This window comes from Megalobrama amblycephala, linkage group LG15 (genome assembly GCF_018812025.1).
Source record: "Megalobrama amblycephala isolate DHTTF-2021 linkage group LG15, ASM1881202v1, whole genome shotgun sequence".
NCBI lineage: Eukaryota > Metazoa > Chordata > Actinopteri > Cypriniformes > Xenocyprididae > Megalobrama > Megalobrama amblycephala.
Window position 1 is genome coordinate 30,115,004 of NC_063058.1, and position 23,277 is coordinate 30,138,280.

The 23,277-nt window shown below is 38.4% G+C and overlaps 1 protein-coding gene across 2 annotated transcripts; it reads right to left on the minus strand.

Annotated features, from left to right (window-relative positions):
• Nucleotides 1–1,694: 1,694 nt before the first annotated feature.
• Nucleotides 1,695–22,180, minus strand: LOC125247157 (ATPase MORC2A-like). 2 transcript variants are annotated; one of them, XM_048158373.1, is made up of 27 exons: nt 22,126–22,180; nt 19,378–19,550; nt 18,411–18,464; nt 17,657–17,691; nt 17,491–17,559; nt 17,312–17,402; nt 17,117–17,225; nt 16,878–17,037; nt 16,670–16,781; nt 13,984–14,109; nt 13,706–13,785; nt 11,070–11,152; nt 10,816–10,901; nt 10,478–10,618; nt 10,229–10,383; nt 9,053–9,181; nt 8,430–8,535; nt 8,205–8,337; nt 8,037–8,123; nt 7,511–7,789; nt 7,133–7,411; nt 6,993–7,053; nt 6,765–6,903; nt 3,053–3,229; nt 2,870–2,963; nt 2,591–2,779; nt 1,695–2,475 (listed from the first exon to the last, which is right to left on the minus strand). In XM_048158373.1, the coding sequence occupies exons 2-27, from the start codon at nt 19,443–19,445 to the stop codon at nt 2,407–2,409; spliced, it is 3,111 nt and encodes a 1,036-aa protein (XP_048014330.1). In that variant the 5' UTR covers nt 19,446–19,550; nt 22,126–22,180; the 3' UTR covers nt 1,695–2,406. The 2 variants fall into 2 exon arrangements, with proteins under 2 accessions (XP_048014330.1, XP_048014329.1); XM_048158372.1 differs by lacking the exon at nt 22,126–22,180 and adding an exon at nt 21,373–21,536.
• Nucleotides 22,181–23,277: the final 1,097 nt, after the last annotated feature.

Below are 23,277 nucleotides of genomic sequence, written 5' to 3' on the forward strand. Positions count from 1 at the left end.
TTTATAAAGGCACAAAGCCATCACAGGTTAGATTTTAGTTCGTTGGCAAAATACAACGTACAGACCATTTATGTTTACATTTTTCGGTTCATTATGAAACGGTGGCGGCGCACAGGGTCATTAATGGGAAACACTGAATGAATGTTTAGCTGACACATGTGCTGAAGTTGTCATATCAGTTGTTATATCATAACAAAAACCCTTCAACCGGACCGAAGGAGAGTCTGGAGGCCTGCCGCTGCTCTGAGTGAGTGACAGGAGGCGTGGCTCTGCGCTGAGTGAGTGACAGGAGGCGTGGCTCTGCTCTGAGTGAGTGACAGGAGGCGTGGCTCTGCTCTGAGTGAGTGACAGGAGGCGTGGCTCTGCGCTGAGTGAGTGACAGGAGGCGTGGCTCTGCTCTGAGTGAGTGACAGGAGGCGTGTCTGTGTTCAACTGCGGTGCGCGTGAACTCACTGCCGGTGTATATGGATACTGTAGAAAAGCGGTATTGAACTGTTTAACTTATTTTAATAGAAACATATGTTTAGAAAAAAAAATATTTTGACAGCACTATTAAGAAACCTCTATGTTGTATGCTGGCCAGAGTTTTTTGCAATATGTTTACAGATTATTTGGAACGAGATATAAAACGGGGACATTTCCGGGGACAGCTCCAGTCGGGGACGGAGCACCAAAAACCTGGACTGTCCCCGGAAAACGGAGACGTCTGGTCACCCTAATATAAAAGGTTGACAATTACATATCCAATTTAAAGGTGCTAAAGAGGATGTTTTGTTTTATACATTTTTGCAATATTACTTGAAACTGTCTTTACTAACTGATAAAAGACTATTTATTAGGTGCACTGAAAGGAATAATATTAATATACATCATCTGTGCACGAGGTAGGCCCTTAAAAACATCAGCCAATCGTTTACGTGATCATCGCGTAAATGATTGGCCCTCTGGCTTGTCAATCACTGCCATGACGTTCCTTGTGAGAGACGTGCGCGGCTGCGCTCTCCAGTAACTTTCCACACTTCACAGGCGCCGCATGCAATGTTTTTGTCAGGAGACAGGAGTAACAACTGCAGATTATGAGTTACCTGCGGTGAGTCCGACATAATGAATCCACTAACACGACACAGCGAATGCCGGTGGTAAACACTCGTGTTCCAATACTCGTGCACGAGTTTTGGGAGGCGTTCCCTTGAAGTGAGCTGTGAAGGAGGGGGGTTGTTCTTACACATGCGCTCATTTCAAAAACTCAGTAAGAGTCTTTGGTTTCTCAGTCGACGAAAAGATCCTCTTTAGCACCTTTAACTAAATCTTCCTGAAATTACACCCCATACAAAAAACCTCCAGAGATCTACATTCATTTTTCAATTCAGAACGACAATTTAGGTGAATAATTGAGCTGTTTGAGTGTTTACATATGTAAGGACTTTTACATATTTAAGGACTTTTTTCGCTCTCATCACATTCAGTTTCAACATTTATGTTCAATATATTTACTAGCAGCTATGCAGAATGCAAGTTACTTAAAGTCAAGTCTGTGTATTTAATATACCTTTTTTTCCATTTCAATGAATTATTGAATGTATTAAATTAATTATTGAATGTATTAAATGAATAAACTAAACTGAAGTTACAAGTCAAGACCTTAAAGTTTTTTTTTTTTTTTTTTCCCAAACAAACAGAACAGAAACCACGTGTACATCCTAAACTTTATTGGACTGTTTTAATAAAACTTTTTAAAAAATATTCTCAGATATAAAGATGAAGACTAAATACTGTAACTGAAGGGGTTAACAGCATCAGATCAGTGTTTATTCCAAAAAACGGAAACTGAAAGGTTAAAAATAATACAACATGAACTGAATATCACATCCAAATAAACGGAAAACGAATCAGGAAGTAACTCAAACTTGAGACAATACGGATCACAAAGCAGCAAGATAAAGTCCATTTTCAAACTCAAAATGTCAAACGGCTTTGCAAGGAGTCAATGCGAGCTGTGAGAACAGCTGAGGACTCTTCCATAAAATTGGGTTGAGAATGAAGCTTTACAACACCGAGACCCTAAAAAACAGCCAACATGAACTCAAAACCGCTATGTAGAGTAAAACCAAACAAAGTTGTTAAACTGCAGGTTCTACGAAACCATTTGAATCTCTCATTACCTGCAGCCCACAAGTTCAATCTGCTCCAAGGCTGAGCTGATGGCCTGAGTGGCGTTTTGAACTGAAAACTGTGTTGAAGTTGGCAATGAAGCTCTTGCTGCATTACAGAGTTCTGTCACAGTATATAGGGATGAAGATGCGGCCGACCAGCAATCATCTCCAGTCTTCCGCTAAAACTCTTAGTATGCATGAAACACAAATGTAGGGAGTGAGAATGAGGATAATACGGAGGAGATGCAGGGTTTCACTCTCCCTTTGTGACCAAATCTTCAATGTAGGCGTCCAGCTCATCATCACTGCTGATCTCAATGTCCTGTGGAACAAAATACACACATGAACAAATGAACTTCCAAACATTCTTTTCCCACTGATAATTCTAAACAGGAGTTTAAACAGCTTAGTAAATTGAAAGTGTGCGTGTTTCAGACCTCCTGGACTTTCTGCAGAAGAGCGACGATGTTGGTTCTGAGTTTGCGGAGTTTCTCTTCAGATTCTCTGAGTTTGGCTTCTGCCCCGCTGCTCTTCTCCTCCACGGCTCGTGCCCGTGACTCCGCCCGAGTCTGGTAGGAATTACACAGACTCTGCAGTCCGGCCTCATACTGCTGGAAGTACTCTTTCTGCAATGCACAAGGTACTCAAATAATTAAGGTTTGATATAAATATCTCTAAAAAGCTTCCGTGCAGCAGCGACTATGGTCTGTACTCACGATGGGAAAGGCCACAAGGTCCTCAGCACTCATAGTGTTCACTGAATCTTTAGGGATTCGGAAATCCGGAGGGAAAAAATACCGTAGCAACGTCCTGTGCCAAACAAACCATGAATGTAGGGATGAAATTCACACACACAAAAAAATGCACATATCATAAACAGAAACAAACCACAAACACACCTCATCATGGTCACAAGGCCTTCTGTCGTCTCTCTGCTCGGCCCGCTCTGAGTCGTGTCTGGCTCAGCAGCGGTGGGCGGAGTTACAGACCGCGCTGGACCCTGATTGGTGTCTGGACTTCGTGATTCTGGAGAGGCTGGACGCATAAGACGGACATCATCGCTGCCCTTAAACACCCTGAAAACAATCACAAATCAAACATTTGATGTACAAAAGCAACTACAATTTTGAAGTCGCGATGAAACAAAAGCAGGGTTGGAAATTAACGGGGGTTTGGGATAAAAAAAAAAGAACAAAAAAGCCATTTTCCAAATGCCAAAGGGGCAAAAAAATGCTCCTGCACAATTAAACCAAATCTATTATATCTTTTGCAATTAAAATTTGAAACTTAATAAATCAATGTCAATTGTGGCATTTTATTTAGATCTGCTCACAGTAATTTTTTATTAGTGTCGAGGGCTCGGCATTTTCCATTCTATATTTTTCTACCATTTTTGATACTAGAGGAAAACTGCCATATAGATATTTATTTTCAATATTATCTCATAATTTTTTGATAATTTGAGTAATTTTGTTTGCAACAGCTTTCACAAAGCAAATAGAGGATTTATTTGAAAGTTTAAATTTACGAAAAAGACAAGTAAACAGTCAGTAATAAAATAAGAACAAATAAATTGGAAACAATAGCACAAATAAATACAATAGATTAAAGACGCAAATTAAACCAACATGGCTTTAAGTTTTTTCAGGTGGGTCCAATAGTAGTAATTGAGTAAAAAAAAATTTTTTGACAAAAAAAAAAAAGTGCAATAAGTCACAAAAAAAAAAAGGAACTCAATTTGGTACTCGCGAGCTGTTTGAGAGGCGACTTTATGTGCGCAACACTTATATAGATAATTGGTGCGCGCTTTCAGTGCGAGTGCGGAACTTGCAGGAACGAGTAAAATTATGCACAACACAGTGCCGAAATTCAGGCCCTGTAAAAACACTATTAAACCTGAGTGAGTGAGAAGAGGCGGGTGAGTCAATTTGCTGTCAAAGAGAAGAGAGAGCGGGAACGTGCAGCTGGTATCGTGTATCGATACCTCGGCAAATTAGTATTGGACTCGTTTCAGACATTTCAGTATCCATACATATCGAAATATTGATTTTTTAACAACACTAAATTGTAAGAGTTTCCCTTTCAGACACAAAATTTATGGGAGGAGTATTTACAGGTGCTAGTCATATAATTAGAATATCGTGAAAAAGTTCATTTTTTTTATTGTAAATTATTTTTAAAAATGAAACTTTAATTTATACTAGATTCCCTACATGTAAAGTAAAACATTTCAAAAGTTTTTTTTTTTTTTTTTTTAATTTGTTGATTAGAGCGCACAGCTAATGAAAGTCCAAAATCCAGTATCTCAAAATATTAGAATATTTACATTTGAGTTTCATTAAATGACCATCCCTACAGTATAAATTCTGGGTATCTCTTGTTCTTTGAAACCACACTAATGGGGAAGAGTGCTGACTTGGCAATGGTCCAGGAGACAATCATTGACAGCCTCCACAAAGAGAGTAAGTCACAGAAGGTCATTACTGAATGTGGTGGCTGTTTACAGAGTGATGTATCAAAGCATATTAAATGCAAAGTTGACTAGAAGGAAGAAATTGGTTAGGCAAAGGTGCACAAGCAACAGGGATGACCACAAGCTTGAGAATACTGTCAAGTAAAGCCGATTCAAACACTTGGGAGAGCTTCACAATGAGTCGAATGAAGCCGGAGTCAGCGCATCAAGAGCCACCACACTCAGACATCTTCAGGAAAAGGACTACCAAGCCACTTCTGAAACAGAAACAACGTCAGAAGCATCTTACCTGGGCTAAGGAGAAAAAGAACTGGACAGTGAACAGTGGTCGAAAGTCCTCTTTTCAGATAAAAGTAAATTTTGCATTTCATGTTGAAATCATGGTCCCAGAGTCTGAAGGAAGACTGGAGAGGCACAGAATCCAAGCTGCTTGAAGTCTAGTGGGAAGTTTCTGAAGTTAGTAATGATTTGGGGGGCCGTGACGTCTGCTGGTGTTGGTCCATTGTGTTTTATCAAGTGCAAAGTCAATGCAGCCATCTTCCAGGAGATTTTGGAGCACTTTATGCTTCCGTCTGCTGACAAGCTTTATGGAGATGCTGATTTCCTTTTCCAGCAGGACTTTAGCACCTGCCCACAGTGCAAAAACCACTTCCAAGTGGTTTGCTGCCCATGATATTACTGTGTTTTATTGGCCAGCCAACATGCCTGACCCCTGAATCTATGGGATATTTTCAAGAGAAAGATGAGAAACAGTCGATCCAACAATATACAGATGATCTGAAGGCTCAATAGTGCCTCAGCAGTGCCACAGGCTGATCACTTCCATGCCACACTTCACTGATGCTGTAATTTGTGCTAGGAGCAAGTCATTTGCTGTAATATGTGCTGCCGACCAAGTATTGAGTGTACAAATGAACATACTTTAAAGAACTTGAACTTTTCTGTTCTGAAAATCCATTTTTTGATTGATCTGGATTACTGGATTTTGGACTTTCATGAGCTGTATGCTCTAATCATCAAAATTTAAAAAAAAACTTTTGAAATGTTTTACTTTACATGTAGGGAATCTAGAATATATGAAAGTTTCATTTTTAAAAATAATTTACAATAAAAAAATTAACTTTTTCACGATATTCTAATTATATGACCAGCACCTGTAAATAAGTCATGCAACATGCTTTATGCAACATGGTTAGCAGTAGTCAATTAACTGGTATTTGAGCGATTTTTTAACACCCCAAAAAAGCATGTCTTAAAGAGATAATTCACCCAAAAATTATCCCACGATTTACTCACCCTCAAGCCATCCTAGATGCATCTTCTTTCAGACGAACACAATCGGAGATATATTTATACAACAAACTCAAGCTCCTTTTCTTTTACATTGAAATCCTCCGACATTTCTCTTTAAAATTTCTCATTTTAGACTTCTAATTCGTGACCGGTGTTTTGTTTTGCTCTATCCTCTGCGCTTCTGCGTTCGTCACTACATCATGTCAGAGGTCACTCTTCCGCTGCAAATCGATGCGTATATGGCTAGTTATTATAGTTAAGTTTAATAAATATGGATATTTTTCCTCACAAAAACCCATCGCTTCACTTCAGAAGGCCTTTATTAACCCCCTGGATTACTTTTATAATGGATAGATACATTTTTTTGGGCTTCAAAATCTCGCCCCCCATTCACTCTCATTATAAAGCTTGGAAGAGCCAGGATATTTTTAAATACATCTCCGATTGCGTTCGTCAGAAGGAAGATAGTCATATACACCTAGGATAATTTTCATTTTGGGTGATCTATCCCTTTAAACCATTTTGCGCTTAACATTGCTGCAGTAGTGGCTGTAGGAGGAGGCACTGCAGAGAACAGAGAGCGTGTGGTAGAAGCGAGAGAATTTTCTCCACTCATTTATGTGGAACGCCAGAGGAAGACGTTATCGCTGCTCTTGGCAGACTCCGTTGGTCATTATAGAAATAAGCTGCAGCTTTATTTTGCGCATTGTCAGTAGATCACCTGCAGAACTTTCCAGTCCCATCTGAGCTTTTATGGGACTGCTTCCTCATGCTAATTTACCCTGTTTAGTAAATTGGTGTAGTATATGTGTCACATATTGATTTGTGTATGATTGTGCATGTACCAGCGGTCTCTTGGAGTGTTCATGGGAACGTAGTCGAACTTGACTTTCCAGCGTACATTGTCCTTTCCCGTCTCTACTGCGGTTACACGACCCGTGAACCACTCGCCGTTCACCTTTGCCTCTACCTGCATGCCTTTATCTACAACACACACCGTTTATTAGATCTCTAAATCATACCACACAATCCCATGCATCTCTTTATCATCCAAAATGACATACATATATTACCTTTCTGTGCATTTTTTGTCACATCTTTCTTCAGATCTTCATTAGTGCTATTCGTGATAACCTGAGAGAGAAATTCAGATCAATTAAAACCGTATTAAGTGTGAATGGAGCGGGAATGTGGCGTGAATGTGTTACTGTACCTCAGTGTTGGTTTGTTTAACTGCTGCTACTGCTGGTTTTTTTTCCACTGCAGTTTTCCCTCGAGCCTGAACAGACGCCGCCATCTTTGATTTTTTGGGTTGAGGTTCATCCTCTTCTGACGCACTGTCTTCTTCATCCTCTTCGTCTTCTTCCTCTTCCTCCTCCTCTTCACTTTCTTCTTCTTCCTCCTCATCCTCCTCTTCTTGGACTCTACCCTTCTTTAGGTTTCCTTTCTTGCTGGTTGGAGTTTGTTTGCTAGCAGTCTTGGGGGAGGATGGCTAACAGGAAAAACACATCGGTTTGTCAGTGTAAAAAACAAGATATTTAAAGTTTGAGTTTATGTTTGTGTTTTTGAGCATGTATGCAAGATGACTTACTGTAGCAGTGCGGCTCTGCATGGCAGTTCTGCGAGCCGGCGTCTTTGTGGGCGGCGGGGCTACAGGTTTGGGGGCGGGTTTTGATGCCTTAGCTGCCGGAGCCGGCTTCGCTTTGGGTGGAGGGGGAGGAGCCGGTGGGGTTCGCGTAGGTCGTGAAGGAGGCGTTGCTTTAGAGGGAAGAGTTTTTGATATCTGCGGCTGACTGACAGCTTTTCTGACCACTGCAGGGAGAGGTGGTGAACGTGGGCGGGGTGCTGCTCGCTGGGATGAGCGGGTCGGCTATAAGGGTTAAAAAAAAATGCAAATGGAACAATGAATAGCTTGAAACCTGTCAAAAACATGCCCAGGTCAAATCTACCCTCTCCAAAATAACAATATTTTGCATAAAGAAAATGAATCCTATATTTAGGATTCAGTTATCATACTGTAATGCAAACACAAATATATCATTTAAAATAAGTAAATCAAGTATTTTTTTGAGGTGAAATATAACCTAGATGTTTTTTCATCCACACACATGCTGTACCTGAGGCGTGCGCTCTTCTGTAGGTTTTGTACTGACATCTAGAGGGAGCCGTTTTATGTCCGTTGCTGATTTTATTGTTGTGGTTTTCTGAATTAGGAGAAATAAAGCATTAATTTACACAAAACAGACAGCTAAAAGCTCAGAAGAGAGTCGAGATGACAGACAGACCTGCAGAGCCTCCAGTTTCTCCTGCTGCTGACGGATTTTATCTGACAGATCTTTCTGTTTGTCCTCTGTTGTCTTGATGTCTTTTTTCAAAACGCCAATAGGCAAATTCTGCTTCTGCTCAGGCGCATCACACCTAACAGGACAGAACAGCAAACAAAACAATAAGAAAAACAACAAAAAACAAAAAAGCAGTCTTAAATCTCTTCTGGTGTCTAGTTTCCTAACCTGTCCTGGGTCCCATCTGGGTTCATGAGACACACCCAGCTGTCTGGGTACCGTTTGTCCACGGCATCCATCTGAAACGGCAACGTCCGCCATTTCAAACACTTATCTACAGGAAGATTAAAAAAAAATAAAGGTAAGAAATTAGATTTGTATGTCTTTTGGAGGAAAATTAGAATGGTGTTCCTGGTCCAGACAATACGTTTTTGGAGTAGTTATACATTTCCATCTGGGCAGAAGTAGTACTTTGTATCTTAAATAGTAATCAAAGATGAGTATATTGAGCCCTCAGAGCCAAATCAGGGATTCTGAGAATTAAAAAAATAAAATAATACATAGAAATGTAAAGAAATACATTAATGGAGCCCAATTTGATATGAATATTAAAAGGTAAGATCAGATGTTTTATCTTTTATGCATATGTGACTGATAAAAGATGCTGTATGGGGGTTCAAGGTTATCCTCTTGAAGTCTGGACCATTTTTGTATTTTGCTTAAAATAAGTACCTACTAAAAGAGTTAGTATTAAATCAGTAACCCTGAGTACGAGCAAAATATGTTTTTAGGATATTTATACATATAAATAAACACATTTATTTTTATGGCATGCTAATTTATGTTCGTACCACACTGGATGGTGACCGGTATCTCCATGGCTCTCCGTCGGCGGAACCGAACTTCGTTTGATGGTACAGAGTTCCAGTTGGCGGACAAATATCCAAATTCATCCCAAAATTTCACTATACCCTTCTGAGCTGTTGAGGGAACATTTAATTCATGTTAAATTTATTTTAAAAAAAAAATCTAAAATTTTCAACTATTAAAAATTGATAATTTAAATGGATATGTTAAAGTGTTAGTTCACCCAAAAACCCAAATTAAATCATTAATTATTCACCCTCATGTCGTTCCACACCCATAAGACCTTCGCTCATCTTCAGAACACAAATTAAGATATTTTTGATGAAATCCGAGAGTTTTTTTTAAAATCCTCAATAGAAAGCAACAAAATTACCACATTCAAGGTCCAGAAAGGTAGTAAAGACATCATTAAAATAGTCCATGTGACTACAGTGGTTCAACCTTAATGATATGAAGCGACAAGAATACTTTGTGTGCAAAAACAAAACAAAAATAACGACTTTATTTAACAATTTCATCTCTTCCCTGTCAGTCTCGTATGCAGTTGATGTTTTAAACACAGTGCGGCACTTCCGTGTTTAACGTCCGAATGCCGACTCATTATTGGCCAGCTCCTGCATCAGCATCACATGCCAGGCACATGCACACATAGACATAAAAGGGGGCTTGAGCCCCTGCCCTTTTTCTTCCTAGAGAGAAAGTGCCCTTTTTTCTGGGGTGCTTTTTTTTTTTTTTTTTTTTTTTATTGTGTTTACAACATCAACTGTGTAGGAGACTGACAGGGGAGAGAAAATTTTTGTTAAAGTCATTGTTTTGTTTGTTTTTTGCGCACAAAATGTATTTTAATCGCTTCATAAAATGAAGATTGAACTCTGTAGTCACATGGACTATTTTAATGATGTCTTTACTACCTTTCTGGACCTTGAAACGGGTAATAACGTTGCAGTCTTGTTTTGTTTGTTTTTTGCGCATCGGAGACCAGAAGGCTATTTTAATGATGTCCACAGATTTAATCAAAAATATCTTAATTTGTGTTTCGAAGATGAACGAAGGTCTTACAGCTATAGAATGACATGAGGGTGAGTAATGACAGAATTTTCATTTTTGGGTGAACTAACCCTTTAATATATGTCTGCGCATGTTATCAACAAAAAACTGACCTATACCGATGTCCTTCCAGTACTGGGCGAGATATTCTCCCATTGCCCTCAGTAAGTGTCTGTACTCTTTAGCGTCTGCAAAGTCCTGTTTGTTGTGTGTTGGCTCGAGCACTAGATAGGGAACATCAACCACTCCTACAACACCTCCACAGGCCCTGATACAAACACACACACACACAGCGGTCATCCACACTGTGCATGCGAACACATCAGCTTGTCTAATGCAGTGTGTGTGTGATTTTCACTCACATCCCTCCCTCCAGCTGTGGTCCCGTCTTCTCGTACATCTTAATGAGACGACTGCAGTTATAGACGAACATCCCGTCCTGCTCTCGTCTCTCGATGTTCACGCCAAATATAAAGTTCAGCTCCTTGGGCTCTTTCAAAGCTCTGAAACGGGAAGAATTTGCTGCTTTGAAACTGTGTATTGTGAGCACTATACAAATAATTCTTGACAATAGTCAACCAGTGTGTGTTTTCAAGGATATGAGGGTGTCATTATGCAGTAGACTAAAGTCAAATGTGATGAGAATTAAAAAAAAAAGTAGTGTAAATAGTGTATTTGTAGGAGCGGATGAGTGTATTACTTTTGTTTGGATGCATGAATGGCTTGTTTTCTAGTAGCTTCGGCACGCAACGCTGCAGCCGAATCTTGTGCCTTTCTCAGTGAGGCCTGAAATCATATAAAGAGACCATAAAACAACTTTATTAAAAACCTGCAGATCCAACAGACTCATAAGTGCAATTTATAAAGGTCTAAATTCAAATTTCTTTAATAAATAGATAATAAACTGATGAATAGTTCTGTTCTGGGTCTGCGTTGGGGTGGTCGTGGTCTTACTCTGGCTTCTTTGGATAAGTCATCACCAAGCTTTAACTCCAGGGCACGAGCTTTACTCTCGGCTTCCCGCGCCTTCTCCTCAGCTAGAGAGGAAGTCAAACATACGCACAAGTCAAGTGAAGTCACATTTATTTATATAGCACTTTCTACAATAGATGAAGAAGCTTTGCAGTAATAAACAAGAACATAATAGTAGGGATGCCCCCTAATATTTGACTAAACGAGGCTTAAAAATTTTATTAGTCGGTTAGTCACAAAAAAATAAAAAATAAAAAAACCTCCACAGGAAGTGGCAAAGTCATGCAGTCCGTGAGGGAAAGATCATTAACGACGGGTTCTTGTGGTAATTACAGTATGTCAGGAAGGAAATCCAAACATTTGCCTATAATCCATTGACCTTATATATGGCTTATCATTTGAAACATGTAAGTTGTAGCAACTTTACTTGGCCGCTCACTTTAAGGTTAATCTAGAAAAATGTGCGATATTATTAGGCGCATATCAGAGTGTTTGTGCGGAGTGTGGAAACTGAAGTATAGCGCGCTTTACTGCATTTTTTACTACTCAGTGCTTCCCACACATAGACTTTACTTGGGTGGGCCGCCCAGGTATATCAACGGCCGCCCAAGTATATTTGGAGACACATTTTTACTTTTATTATTGTTATCCTCTTATACTTTTTTATCCGCCCGAGTTAATGAAACCATCAACGATCGGATGTGAAAAATCTCCCCTTGCCCTACGTGTTTCTTACCTGCTGGTTCTGTGTACGGCTGTGCGCGAGAACTGTTTACTCCCGCTGACATTCCCACGTGTGCTGCAGAGATGCGGTGGATATTTCACAAAGGCGACGCTGTTGCGCATTCGACAGGTTCGCGCAACAGTGCTTCAGACTGCTTTAAAGTGATTCCCAATCAATGCATAGCGCACAATTATGCCAAGCGATTGCTAATGAACTCGAGTTTTATGAATTATGACAATGTCTACTGTATGGCTTTTATATAATATGTTTTAGAGACGGTTGAAGGAAAACATCTCTCTCTCATCTGAAGAATCAGCCCGCAATAGTGTAGACATTTCAAAATAAGAGTCCCGGTGTATTTCGAGATTGCTTATGATTAAAAGTCACACTCTAAGTTTTTTTTTTTCTGGGCGTTATTGGTATTTTGGTTACAGAATAAATTGTATTTATTTTGATACCCATTTAATTCATAGCAAACTATTGTAGTCTCTTGCTGGGATGCTCCCCCACTGGAAGAAAATCCTAAGAACATTATTTGACACATATTATTCAATATTATTAGTATTTAATTTAATGTAATAGTAGCCTATGTAATTAAAATGAATTTCAGTAAGTTAAAATATTGTTAAAAATCACAAATTATTTGTTCGTCACATGTAGTAGACCATTTTTGCGCCATGGGTAATAAGAGGATTTTTCACCTGGCTACCACCGCAAGTATATTTCAAACCTGTGGGAAGCACTGCTACTGCTACTACTTTTTTTTTGATAACAGCGGAAACAACTTAAAATACTCTGTCATTTCTGGTCATACTATAAGATAATACATCATTCGAAACTGTAAAATGAACCAAAATTCAGCGTATAGACCTCACAGATGTGAGAAATACATCTATGAGTTGCGATTAGTCGACTCATGGCTTAAATAAATTTACTGCTAATGACTACTAGTCAACTAGAAAATTTTATTGGGGGCAAATGGTCAAACGTTTTAAATTATGAAATGAATACAATTTCATCTGTGAAGAAGCTCTAAAAAGACAATAGTGTCATTATTCAGCTCGATTTAGTTCAATAACAGTGTTTATTCAACTCTAAAGCAGCTCTACAGAAGACAAGTGTATTATCTATACATTGTGCTAAAAGTTTACATACCCCTTGCAGAATATGCAAAAATGTTAATCATTTTAACAAAATAACAAAACTATTACAAAAGCTGCAAACATATTCTCCAGAAGGAAACACACCGCATTAAGGGTCATTTTTATAAATTCAGCTATTTTTTTTGTCTTGGTGACTTTATGTAAACATCTATTATGTAAATAAGCTTATTCATGACAGTACTAAATAAAAAATAACATGCAATTTTCATGATCCTTCTTCTTATTTTGTTAAAATGATTAACATTTTTGCATATTCTGCAAGGGGTATGTACACTTTTGAGCTCAACTATATATATATATATATATATATATATATATATATATATATATATATATATATATATATATATATATATATATATATATATATATATATATATATATATATATATATATATAAAAACAAAAGAAGAAGTGGGAAAGAGACAATTCACTCACTTCACTAACACTCAAACCATTCACTTTATCCTCCTCTGTTACAATCTTTATGAAAGGAAGGGTGGGACGATGCATTTACAAACATGCCCATTGGCTGCAAGCCTTTGTGTTTTTAAAGCAAGCAGCTCATCTGTCAACATTTGTGTTTCATTATTTGTAGAGGTTAAAAGCAGAACTGGTCAGATAGAGGAAATGCTATCATAACCCACAAAGCCTGAGTCAGCTTCCTTTAACACCCGCCTGCAATTCTCATCCATTTTGAGCCAGTTTATGTGTGCTGGTGTTAAACTCACCAAGTTTTGAGAGGTGATCTGCCTTTTTGACCTCCTGCTCCGCACGGGTTTTAAAGCGCGTTGACGTGTATTTGTACATCCTAAAAGTCAAAAGAACAGAATGCACAGCTAAGATGAGGCTGTTCTGTACAAGATTTGGGATTGTTTTTGCTACTAGATCTGAGAGAGTTACAAGAACGCGCCACTATAAAACGAGGACTTTTTCACAACATTAAAAGGTCAATTTGGTGTGAAAACATATGTGTATATGTGTGAAGCTGATATTTTTTCATGTTTACCTAGGGTTATACAAGCAACAGGACAACCGCTTGGTTCGAACTTTGTGACCCTGAATGAAGATCCTCATCCTGGGGTCGATGTACAGGACAGCAGCATATGCACGGAAGGACCTCCTCTCTGGCTTTCTGTTTGTGACACAAACATACATTCAGCATCATCAAAAAACATCCAACATTACATTAACATGCTAAAACACGCCAGCTCAAGAGAAATATTAGGTGGTTTATGACAATCCTGCTCCTGGAGGGCCAACTTTCTGTAGAGTTTAGCTCACACCTGTCTGGAAGTTTCTAGTAATCCTAAAGACCTTTAAGTGTGCTTACTTAGAGTAAGGAATGCTATTGAAATTATGATTATTTAACACAATTATTGGTGGGTGATATGATCAAAGTCTTATTTCACAATATCAGTGAAATTTCACATTTATCGATACTTCAGTAAAAACTAATACTAGGTTAACTAATGTAAGAAAAAAGTGCTAAAAACAATAATATAAGACAAGTAAACAGTCAGCAATACAATAAGAACAAAGAAACTAATTACAAAACAAAGACAAATAAATGCAACCGAACGAAAATACAAACTAAATTAAAGAGTGTTTTACGTTTTAAGGAAGATGTACTAATAGTGGCATTCAGATAAATAATAGCCTTCAACAAAAAATGTAATTATCAAATCGTTAGCCTCATAGCATAATTGCCTAGATCATATTTCAAAGGCAGATATCACAATTTGGCCAAAAAATGACTTAGGCAATTATGCTATGAGGCTAACGAAATGTAAAATAACACTGCATATAACCCTACATTTTTACTGATCACATTAAATACAGATTAATCCTTATTAAAGCGATTTAAGTTATTCAGTAAAGATCAGTGAGCGATTTCCCTTTGTTGTTTAATTATCATTAATAATTGCTGTCACTTTAAGAGCTAATGCACGGCTCAAATATACTGTTATACACAAGTTCTCTTTCTAACCTGTGTGCGTTTACTTAAAACTAGGGGTGACATTTTGTGCCTTGAGATCTTGCAATATTAAAATGTGACGAGATTTCTCATCGAGGTGAAAAGCTGTCCCGCGATATCGCCATGATGGAGCGAGAGTAAAATTAGCATACCGCTACGTTTTCATTACGGTACCCACCGCGGCACCACCTCCACTGTTGTTTTGCTTTTTTTATAGAAATAAAAATAATTTTATTCAGTTGGATAATGGTCACTTCAAATGTAAATTATTGTAAACGTCTGCTCTGCTCATCCAGCATGAGCTGCATAGTCGCACACAATGCAGCAGGCATCACAGTTTACCGATTACGTGACGTGGCGAGATGACTGACAAGACCATGGCGGAAGATTCGTTGTGCAACAGAGCCTAAGTTCTGATAAATGTCTTTTCTTGTAGAATGCGAGCACAGAAAGCCGCCTGGGGAACAGTGTCTCTTTTGCAGCTTAATGCGCTTTTAATAACAGTTTAATATCAAACATGTCCCAGAGTTTCACAACAGTAGACTGCATTTTACAACACTCACTTATTTGGCTAATTTGGATCTTAAAGGTGCCCTTGATTCAAAAATTGAATTTATCTTGGCATAGTTGAATAACAAGAGTTCAGTACATGGAAATGACATATAGTGACTCTCAAACTCCATTGTTTCCTCCTTCTTGTGTAAATCTCATTTGTTTAAAAGACCTCCGAAAAACAGGCGAATCTCAACATAACACCAACTGTTACGTAACAGTCGGGATCATTAATATGTATGACTCCAATATTTGCATATGCCAGCCCATGTTCAAGGCATTAGACAAGGGCAGGCAGTATTAACATCTGGATCTGTGCACAGCCGAATCAACAGACTAGGTAAGCAAGCAAGAACAACAGCGAAAAATGGCAGATGGAGCGATAATAACTGACATGATCCATGATAACATGATATTTTTAGTGATATTTGTAAATTGTCTTTCTAAATGTTTCGTTAGCATGTTGCTAATGTACTGTTAAATGTGGTTAAAGTTACCATCGTTTATTACTGTTTTCACGGAGACGAGAGCCGTCGCTATTTTCATTTTTAAACACTAGCAGTCTGTATAGTTCATAAACACAACTTCATTCTTTATAAATCTCCCCAACAGTGTGTAATGTTAGCTTTAGCCACGGAGCACTATCAAACTCATTCAGAATCAAATGTAAACATTCAAATAAACACTGTACTTACGCGATTAGACATGCTGCATGACGAACACTTTGTAAAGATCCATTTTGAGGGTTATATTAGCTGTTTGAATGGGCTGATTTAAAGGGGCCGCGCTGCATAAATCGGCGCATATATAAAGATGCCCCAAAATAGGCAGTTAAAAAAAATGAATAAAAAAAAATCTATGGGGTATTTTGAGCTGAAACTTCACAGACACATTCAGGGGACACCTTAGACTTATATTACATCTTTAAAAAAAAAGTTCTAGGGCACCTTTAAGTTTGGGCTTTTAGGGAGGAACATGGATGGAATGTGGCAGCGGCACAGTAATCATTTTACCACGATTATTGTGTTTTAATAATCATTGGAAGCCAAAATCAAAAACTATATCAATTATGATTACTCGCACAGCCCTATTTAGAGAAGTAGCTAAGATCAGAAGAAACTGGACAACCCTGCTTATGATAATTTTTCATGAAGAATGGACTCACACTCCCTCTGCGGGCGTCCCAGCCATCATAATGTCCTGGTGGTCCGTCTCCACATCCAACTCCGGCTCTCGGTTATCCATCAACTTCAAATTATAAACTACAACCAGTGTACCTACGAACACACAATGCTCAGATTAAACGGCCTCACCAGACACAATCTGATTAACTGTGACGATTTCATTTCAGACAAAGTGCTTTAAAAACCAACCGCTGGGTCCTTCGATCTTCTTGAACTGCCGAAATAGCTGCTCTTCATTCTTAAAAGGAGAATACTTAAAGATGAGTTCAGTCTCAGTAGCATACTTCTCAGTGTCTTGAGTCAGAGGTTGCTGGGTCTTCACGTCCCAACTGGGTAATGGGACAATCACCTACGAGAACAGGCCAACAGCACTTAGAGAGGTCTGCTCTTCGTTCAGAATGAGCGTTTGTTTATGATCAACTTCTTACCTCATCCAGACCCTCTTCTTCATGAAATGTTCGTGACAAAAACAAACACGTTAACTTGTCATCTTTTTTGGTGAAAAGAATGAAGTCCTTCCCTATACGCATGGAACCCCTAAAAGAGACCAGGACGTTTGTTTAAAAACCTAAATAAGATAATGGCAGTTCATTGGTTTCCAAGAAAAGCGCAATGATACTTACGACTTTAATCCGTTTCCGTACTGGCCGATGTGAGTAGACTCTGGGAATCGTTTGCTCGATTTGCCGAACTGGATGACATGAGTGGCTTCACCTATTCAAAACAGTTCTGTTGTCATCACTGAGACCTTGTTGAGTGGAAATGCATGCATTTTGTGTTTGGTTTTCGTTGCTTTACTCACTGGGGTCCATTCCAGTGCCATCGTCAAGAAAACACAGCATAAACCCGCCTCTCAGATCTGGTCTCTTCTCTGATTGGCAGTAACATATGATCATTAACATAACATTTTTGTTATAATTCAGATTTTTGCAAATGTATTTCTACAACTGAAAACCATCATATCCAACCTGTGTAGATGTCTATCCGTGTAGCATTTGCATCTCTGTAGACAAGAAATGGAGTGGATGTTCACTTCAATAGTGCAAATCATTTTGATGATAGTAGCCCTGTTTACACCTGGTATAAGATGCGTTTTGGTCGATCGGATCACAAGTAGAGAGATACACATTCCCATTTACACCTGATGTTTAAATCCGTCTCCTTTGTTCACTTTCAACCACTTCTGTCCTGATTTCTTCCAGGGGAGGGTCTTTGGGCTGGTAAATGTATGGTTTTTTTTTTCAGATCTTTCAATCTAATGGATAAGCTTGGGATTTGAGCGTGCCCGGAGACGATGGAAAAACATACAGAGAGCATCAGCTTTCATTTCTGCTCTGATAGCCACAAGACCACACTAAACACAGTGATTGCATGTTAGAAATCAGGAATGGTGAGAGAACATTGTGCTTGGTACATTTTCCATCTTCAAACCAAACTTGGGTCTTCAGCCAACCAAGTTTAAATCCCGTTTGGTCAGTAGTCGGAGAGTAGGCGGTCTTTAGTGGCCGTTCGAACACATTCGACCATATGAGAGTTTCCAATATGAAAGCAATCCGGTCGAATGCCTTTTTGACTACCTCTGGAAGTGGTCAAAAGTGGACAAGCTCAAAACGTTTACACCTGTATTTAGAGTCGTCCACTTGAGATCCGATCGACCAAAATGCGTCTTAATACCAGGTGTTAACAGGACCTTAGTGTCAGTAATATTTAATATGTCTCTACCTTGAGTTGTCCACGAGTTCAGCCAAAGCTCCAAAAAGAAACTCGTGGGTTGTCCTGTTGGCAACAAAATAATCAATCAACAGCAAAAGAAATGACCTTTTTCATGGCCACTGTTACTTACACTGTTACTTTATGCAATAAATGCCCAAGTGTGTGTCAAAATCGAGTTGTCGTACATAAAAGAATAATTCATACATTATTAGAACATTGTTATAAATGTCTAAACAAAGCAACATCCTCATTCAAAATTGTTCTTTGGTGTCCCATTCACAAAAAACATCCATCGTTTACACTCCCATTGATAATGGGCGCACTTTGCCGATCACTTGTAAATTGAGCTTAGCATTGGCAATTTGACAGAAAATTTAATCTAAAAAAATGAATGACTTCTGGTCTTCTTGTCGTTGCAAACTGCTTTGTGGAAAGTAGAAGCAGGATCCCACTGACTGTTCACGGATCATGCAATGCATGTCGGCACACAAAAATGACCGCTTTTGAGAATCACAAGTTCCAATCTGATTGGCTGATTGATTGCGTCAGGGTCCAAAAAGCAAATGTTTTATGTCATCTTTTGTTTTGTTGCTTGCAAGAAAATTTGTATCAGTCAACACTAATTTATGTAGTATATGCTTTGATATCAGATGGTAAATTAACATTTTTACATATAACATAATTAACATTTTTACATATTTAACTTATACTCAAGTAACACTATTCTGTAGTCCCACAGCAGCATAATCTAAACACTTAAAACGAAGCATGCAATCTTGAGAATATCACACAAATCCTTCCCAGAGTCCTTGTTGTGTAACATATCCTGTTTCAGGAAGTTTCTCTTATAGGAATGGTTTATCAAAATCCAGTGTGGGAAAACAACAACACAACCCATTGCATCGTTTTTTTAATTACTCTATAAGCTTTTTATATTAACGCAAAAACACAAGCATACACTCAAATTGATACTTACGAGTTTGTGTGCAGATATTCAAAGGTGAGCTGAGCTCGGTTTAGTGAGCTATAATTTGTGTAGGCCATCGTTTCAAAATAAAACAAATTAAAAAACAAAACTAGCTGATTGTATTCACGTCTCGTCTCTACATTCTTCCCATTTCATGAGAATCATGTGTGATTGTTCAACACCTAGAAAACAAACAAAAACAAGCATGTAAGTACAAACTATCCATAGATCCAATGCAAAGATGTTCACTGTTGACAAACTCATTGGAAAAGACTATGTTCAAAATGAAATATGAACATACCGTTTACTAGGATCTATGGGATTTAAACTTTTTTTTAAAATTGTAAGTGAGAACAATGGGCAATATGCAACAATATGAAGCAGCATTATGCTTTGTTACTGTTACGTCGCATCCAGCGACATTTTTTGGAAATTAATGTTAGATTTTAGAGTGAAAATTCTTGACTTTGGGATGTCAAATAATGAAGCTGCCTCTGAAATCGCATACTTGTCTACTACGTAATAGGCGAAAAACAGTATGTGACAAAAGTGGTGTCTAAATTCATAGTACTCATCAAAGAGTAGCTAAAAAGAACCCAGATGACCTACTACCAGTGCTGCCAATTTAGCGACTTTGTCGCTAGATTTAGCGACTTCCCTGCACATTTTGAGACTTTTCAGAGCTGTATCTGAATCAGCATGTCCAATCTGCAGTTCGGAGCACCAAAGTCACGTAATTTCAGCAGTTTGACACGCGATCCGAATCATGATTCGATATGCTGATTCATTATGCTCCGAAACTTTCTGAAGCAGTGTTTTGAAATCGGCCATCACTATATAAGTCGTTATTTTGTTTTTTTGGCACACGAAAAATATTCTCGTTGCTTTATAATATTAATATTGAACCACTGTACTCGCATGAACTGATTTAAACATGTTTTTAGTACATTAATGGATCTTGAGAGAGGAAATGTCATTGCTGGCTATGCAGGCCTCACGGAGCCATCGGATTTCAACTAAAATATCTTAATTTGAGTTTTGAAGATCAACGAAGGTCCTACGGGTGTGGAACGACACAAGGGTGAATAACTAATGACAGAATTTTCATTTTTGGGTGAACTAACCCTTTAAGTGTGCATTCGATAGACACTTTACTATCCCATGAGGCCACGGGAGAGGATTTGTGAATGGCGGTGAAGCGACGCAACTGACGCTGGTAGATCACATGATAACGACAGCATGGCGAATGTCGTACGTCGTTATTTTTTTTATTCAAAATAAGTACCTACTCAAGAAAGTAAGCGATTTCGGACACAGCCTGAGTCAGTATTTCCAATGCATTCATATGGGATTCAAGTGCATTGCATTGTGGGATTCCACAAAGTGGTATGTAGTATGCATTTTGGCAAATGCATTTGTATGCATACTGCGAAAATAGTAAAGTAGTATGTTTTTGTGAAAATAATCTTAGTACTCAAAAGTGTACAAAACTACAGCATTTGGCATTTCATCTAGTCATCTTTGCCAATCAATACAAACTGTAAATGATGTGCCTAACCAAAATACTCGTTTGATATCATTTCCTTTTGGAGGCATTTATGATGCATTTGTTGAACCTTTACAGACTTTTGCTATTTAAAATGATAATGCACATTTTTAAAATAATAATAAAGCACACAAGTGAGCTGGTTTGAGTGGGGTTTTTACAGCCTGTCCTTGAACTGATAAATTTCACACAGAAACGCACGCAAGGCCATCCCATGCTGCAAGGCCCTTGAGATCCATGCAACAGCAGAGACTGAGGAACTGCTAACACTTTCATTCGCCAAACACTCAAATCAGCATCTACTCTATCAAATTGAGCTCCTAACTCATGCAATGAAGCATGCACAGGAGCATTAGTCAAATAACTCCGGCCTGCCCAAAAACAACCGTCCACATTTACAAAACCAACAGCCTTTGTACAGTAACACAAGCAGTAAATGTGATTTCAATAATGCAAACCATTTAACCATTCCTCGACCGCCGTTTGTTTTTATCCAACGATTTCTGCCTGCTGCATGAGGAAAACTATGAAACAAAACGTGTTTATTCCTTTTTCGTTCATAGAAAGTAGATGCAAGGCCTCGAATCGCTCCAGCGGCGCTTTCCCTCGAACAACACACACGAGCACCGATACAGCTTGTCCCGCCCTCCTTGCCGAGCTCAGCCAATCACATTGCCCGCTGCATCATCAGGCGCGTCTGATTAGTTGAAGTCGCCGTCGCTCATCCTAAAGCAGGAAGTAAGTTTGCTGGTCCATGAAGGAATGTGCTGTGGAAAAACGCGGGGAGGGAATCGTGCTAAAGCACAACACGACTAATCGATAAGCTGATCTGCTGCTATTGGTTTTTAAAATCATATAAAAGGTAATAATGATACGACAACTTTTATGTGATATTAAAACACGGGTTAGCATGAATTCAGTCGCGTTTTGTTAGATAAGGTGATTTTACTAATGCATATATCCTTTTTGTTTAAAGGTGTAAAACGTGTAGGCTTTTTAGCAAATCGTTTCTGTTGAAAAAAAGGTGATGCTGATGATGAAATTGTATGTAATGGACGAAGAGGACAAAATGTCTGCCGTCTCAGCTGAACATAAAACAAGCTGTATCTCTTCAAACATATACAGTTCATTGATTTCAAAGTGCTGTATGCTTTTTAATATGTATTCCACGCTTAAAATGGCCTATTATAATAACGGGTACGAAATCACACCTGTTTATGTGACAGGGCATGTCTTCAAACCGCAAAAAAAAAAAAAAAAAAAGTTGGGGTAGCGGCCCGCACTTTTTAGCCAATAAGAAAACGCTCTCTTCCTTTTACGTGTTCGGATTGGCTGATGTGTCTATGGGGGCGGGGCTTGGATATTTACTTGTGGTTGATGGAGTGGGGGGTGGTAATTCTGTGACATCAATATGATAACACTTAATTTTTTTTTTTTTTCAACACCAGGCAATGAAATGGGTAACTATAACCTTTAAATATTATATTTAAAGGCAGTTTTTAACATTTAATATGCCTTAAAGGGTTAGTTCACCCAAAAATGAAAATAATGTCATTTATTACTCACCCTCCACACCCGTAAGACCTTCGTTCATCTTCGGAACACAAATTAAGATATTTTTGTTGAAATCTGATGACTCAGTGAGGCCTCCGTAGCCAGCAATGACATTTCCTCTCTCAAGATCCATAAAGGTACTAAAAACATATTTAAATCAGTTCATGTGAGTACAGTGGTTCAATATTAATATTATAAAGCGACGAGAATATATTTGGTGCGGCAAAAAAACAAAATAACTACTTATATAGTGATGACTGATTTCAAAACACTGCTTCAGGAAGCATCGGAGCGTTATGAATCAGTTGCTGTATCTCATTTCATTTAATTTCGAAGGCTGCATCCTCAAGAGGACGAATCCTGTGAAGGATGCGGTATATGGAGTGTCCTTAACCAGAATTAAACGAGACGTCCTTCATAGGACACACAGGCAGGAAAGGAAAAAGGAAGTATATTGTTGCTATGCCAGCGAGTTCACAGCCTCATTGCACTCTCAGCAAATGAATGAAAATTATTAATAAATTTGTAAAGTAATTTGAAAAAAAAAAAAGTATTAACTTGTTTTATTTTGGTTGCTTGAGGAACTGGCTTATGCACAACAGATATCTGTTACAGAGACAAATGGGGATATTAATAAGAACAAAGTTTAAACAAAAACAAGCATGAAACTACATTTAAACATCTTTGCTTGTATGTACATTTGCCGACGCCACCATTTATTTTTATTTTTGTTCAAATAAATGATGGTTGTTAGCCCACAATTCTTTGTGTTGTTGTTATCTGCAGCAGCGAAGGATACACCTCATGCA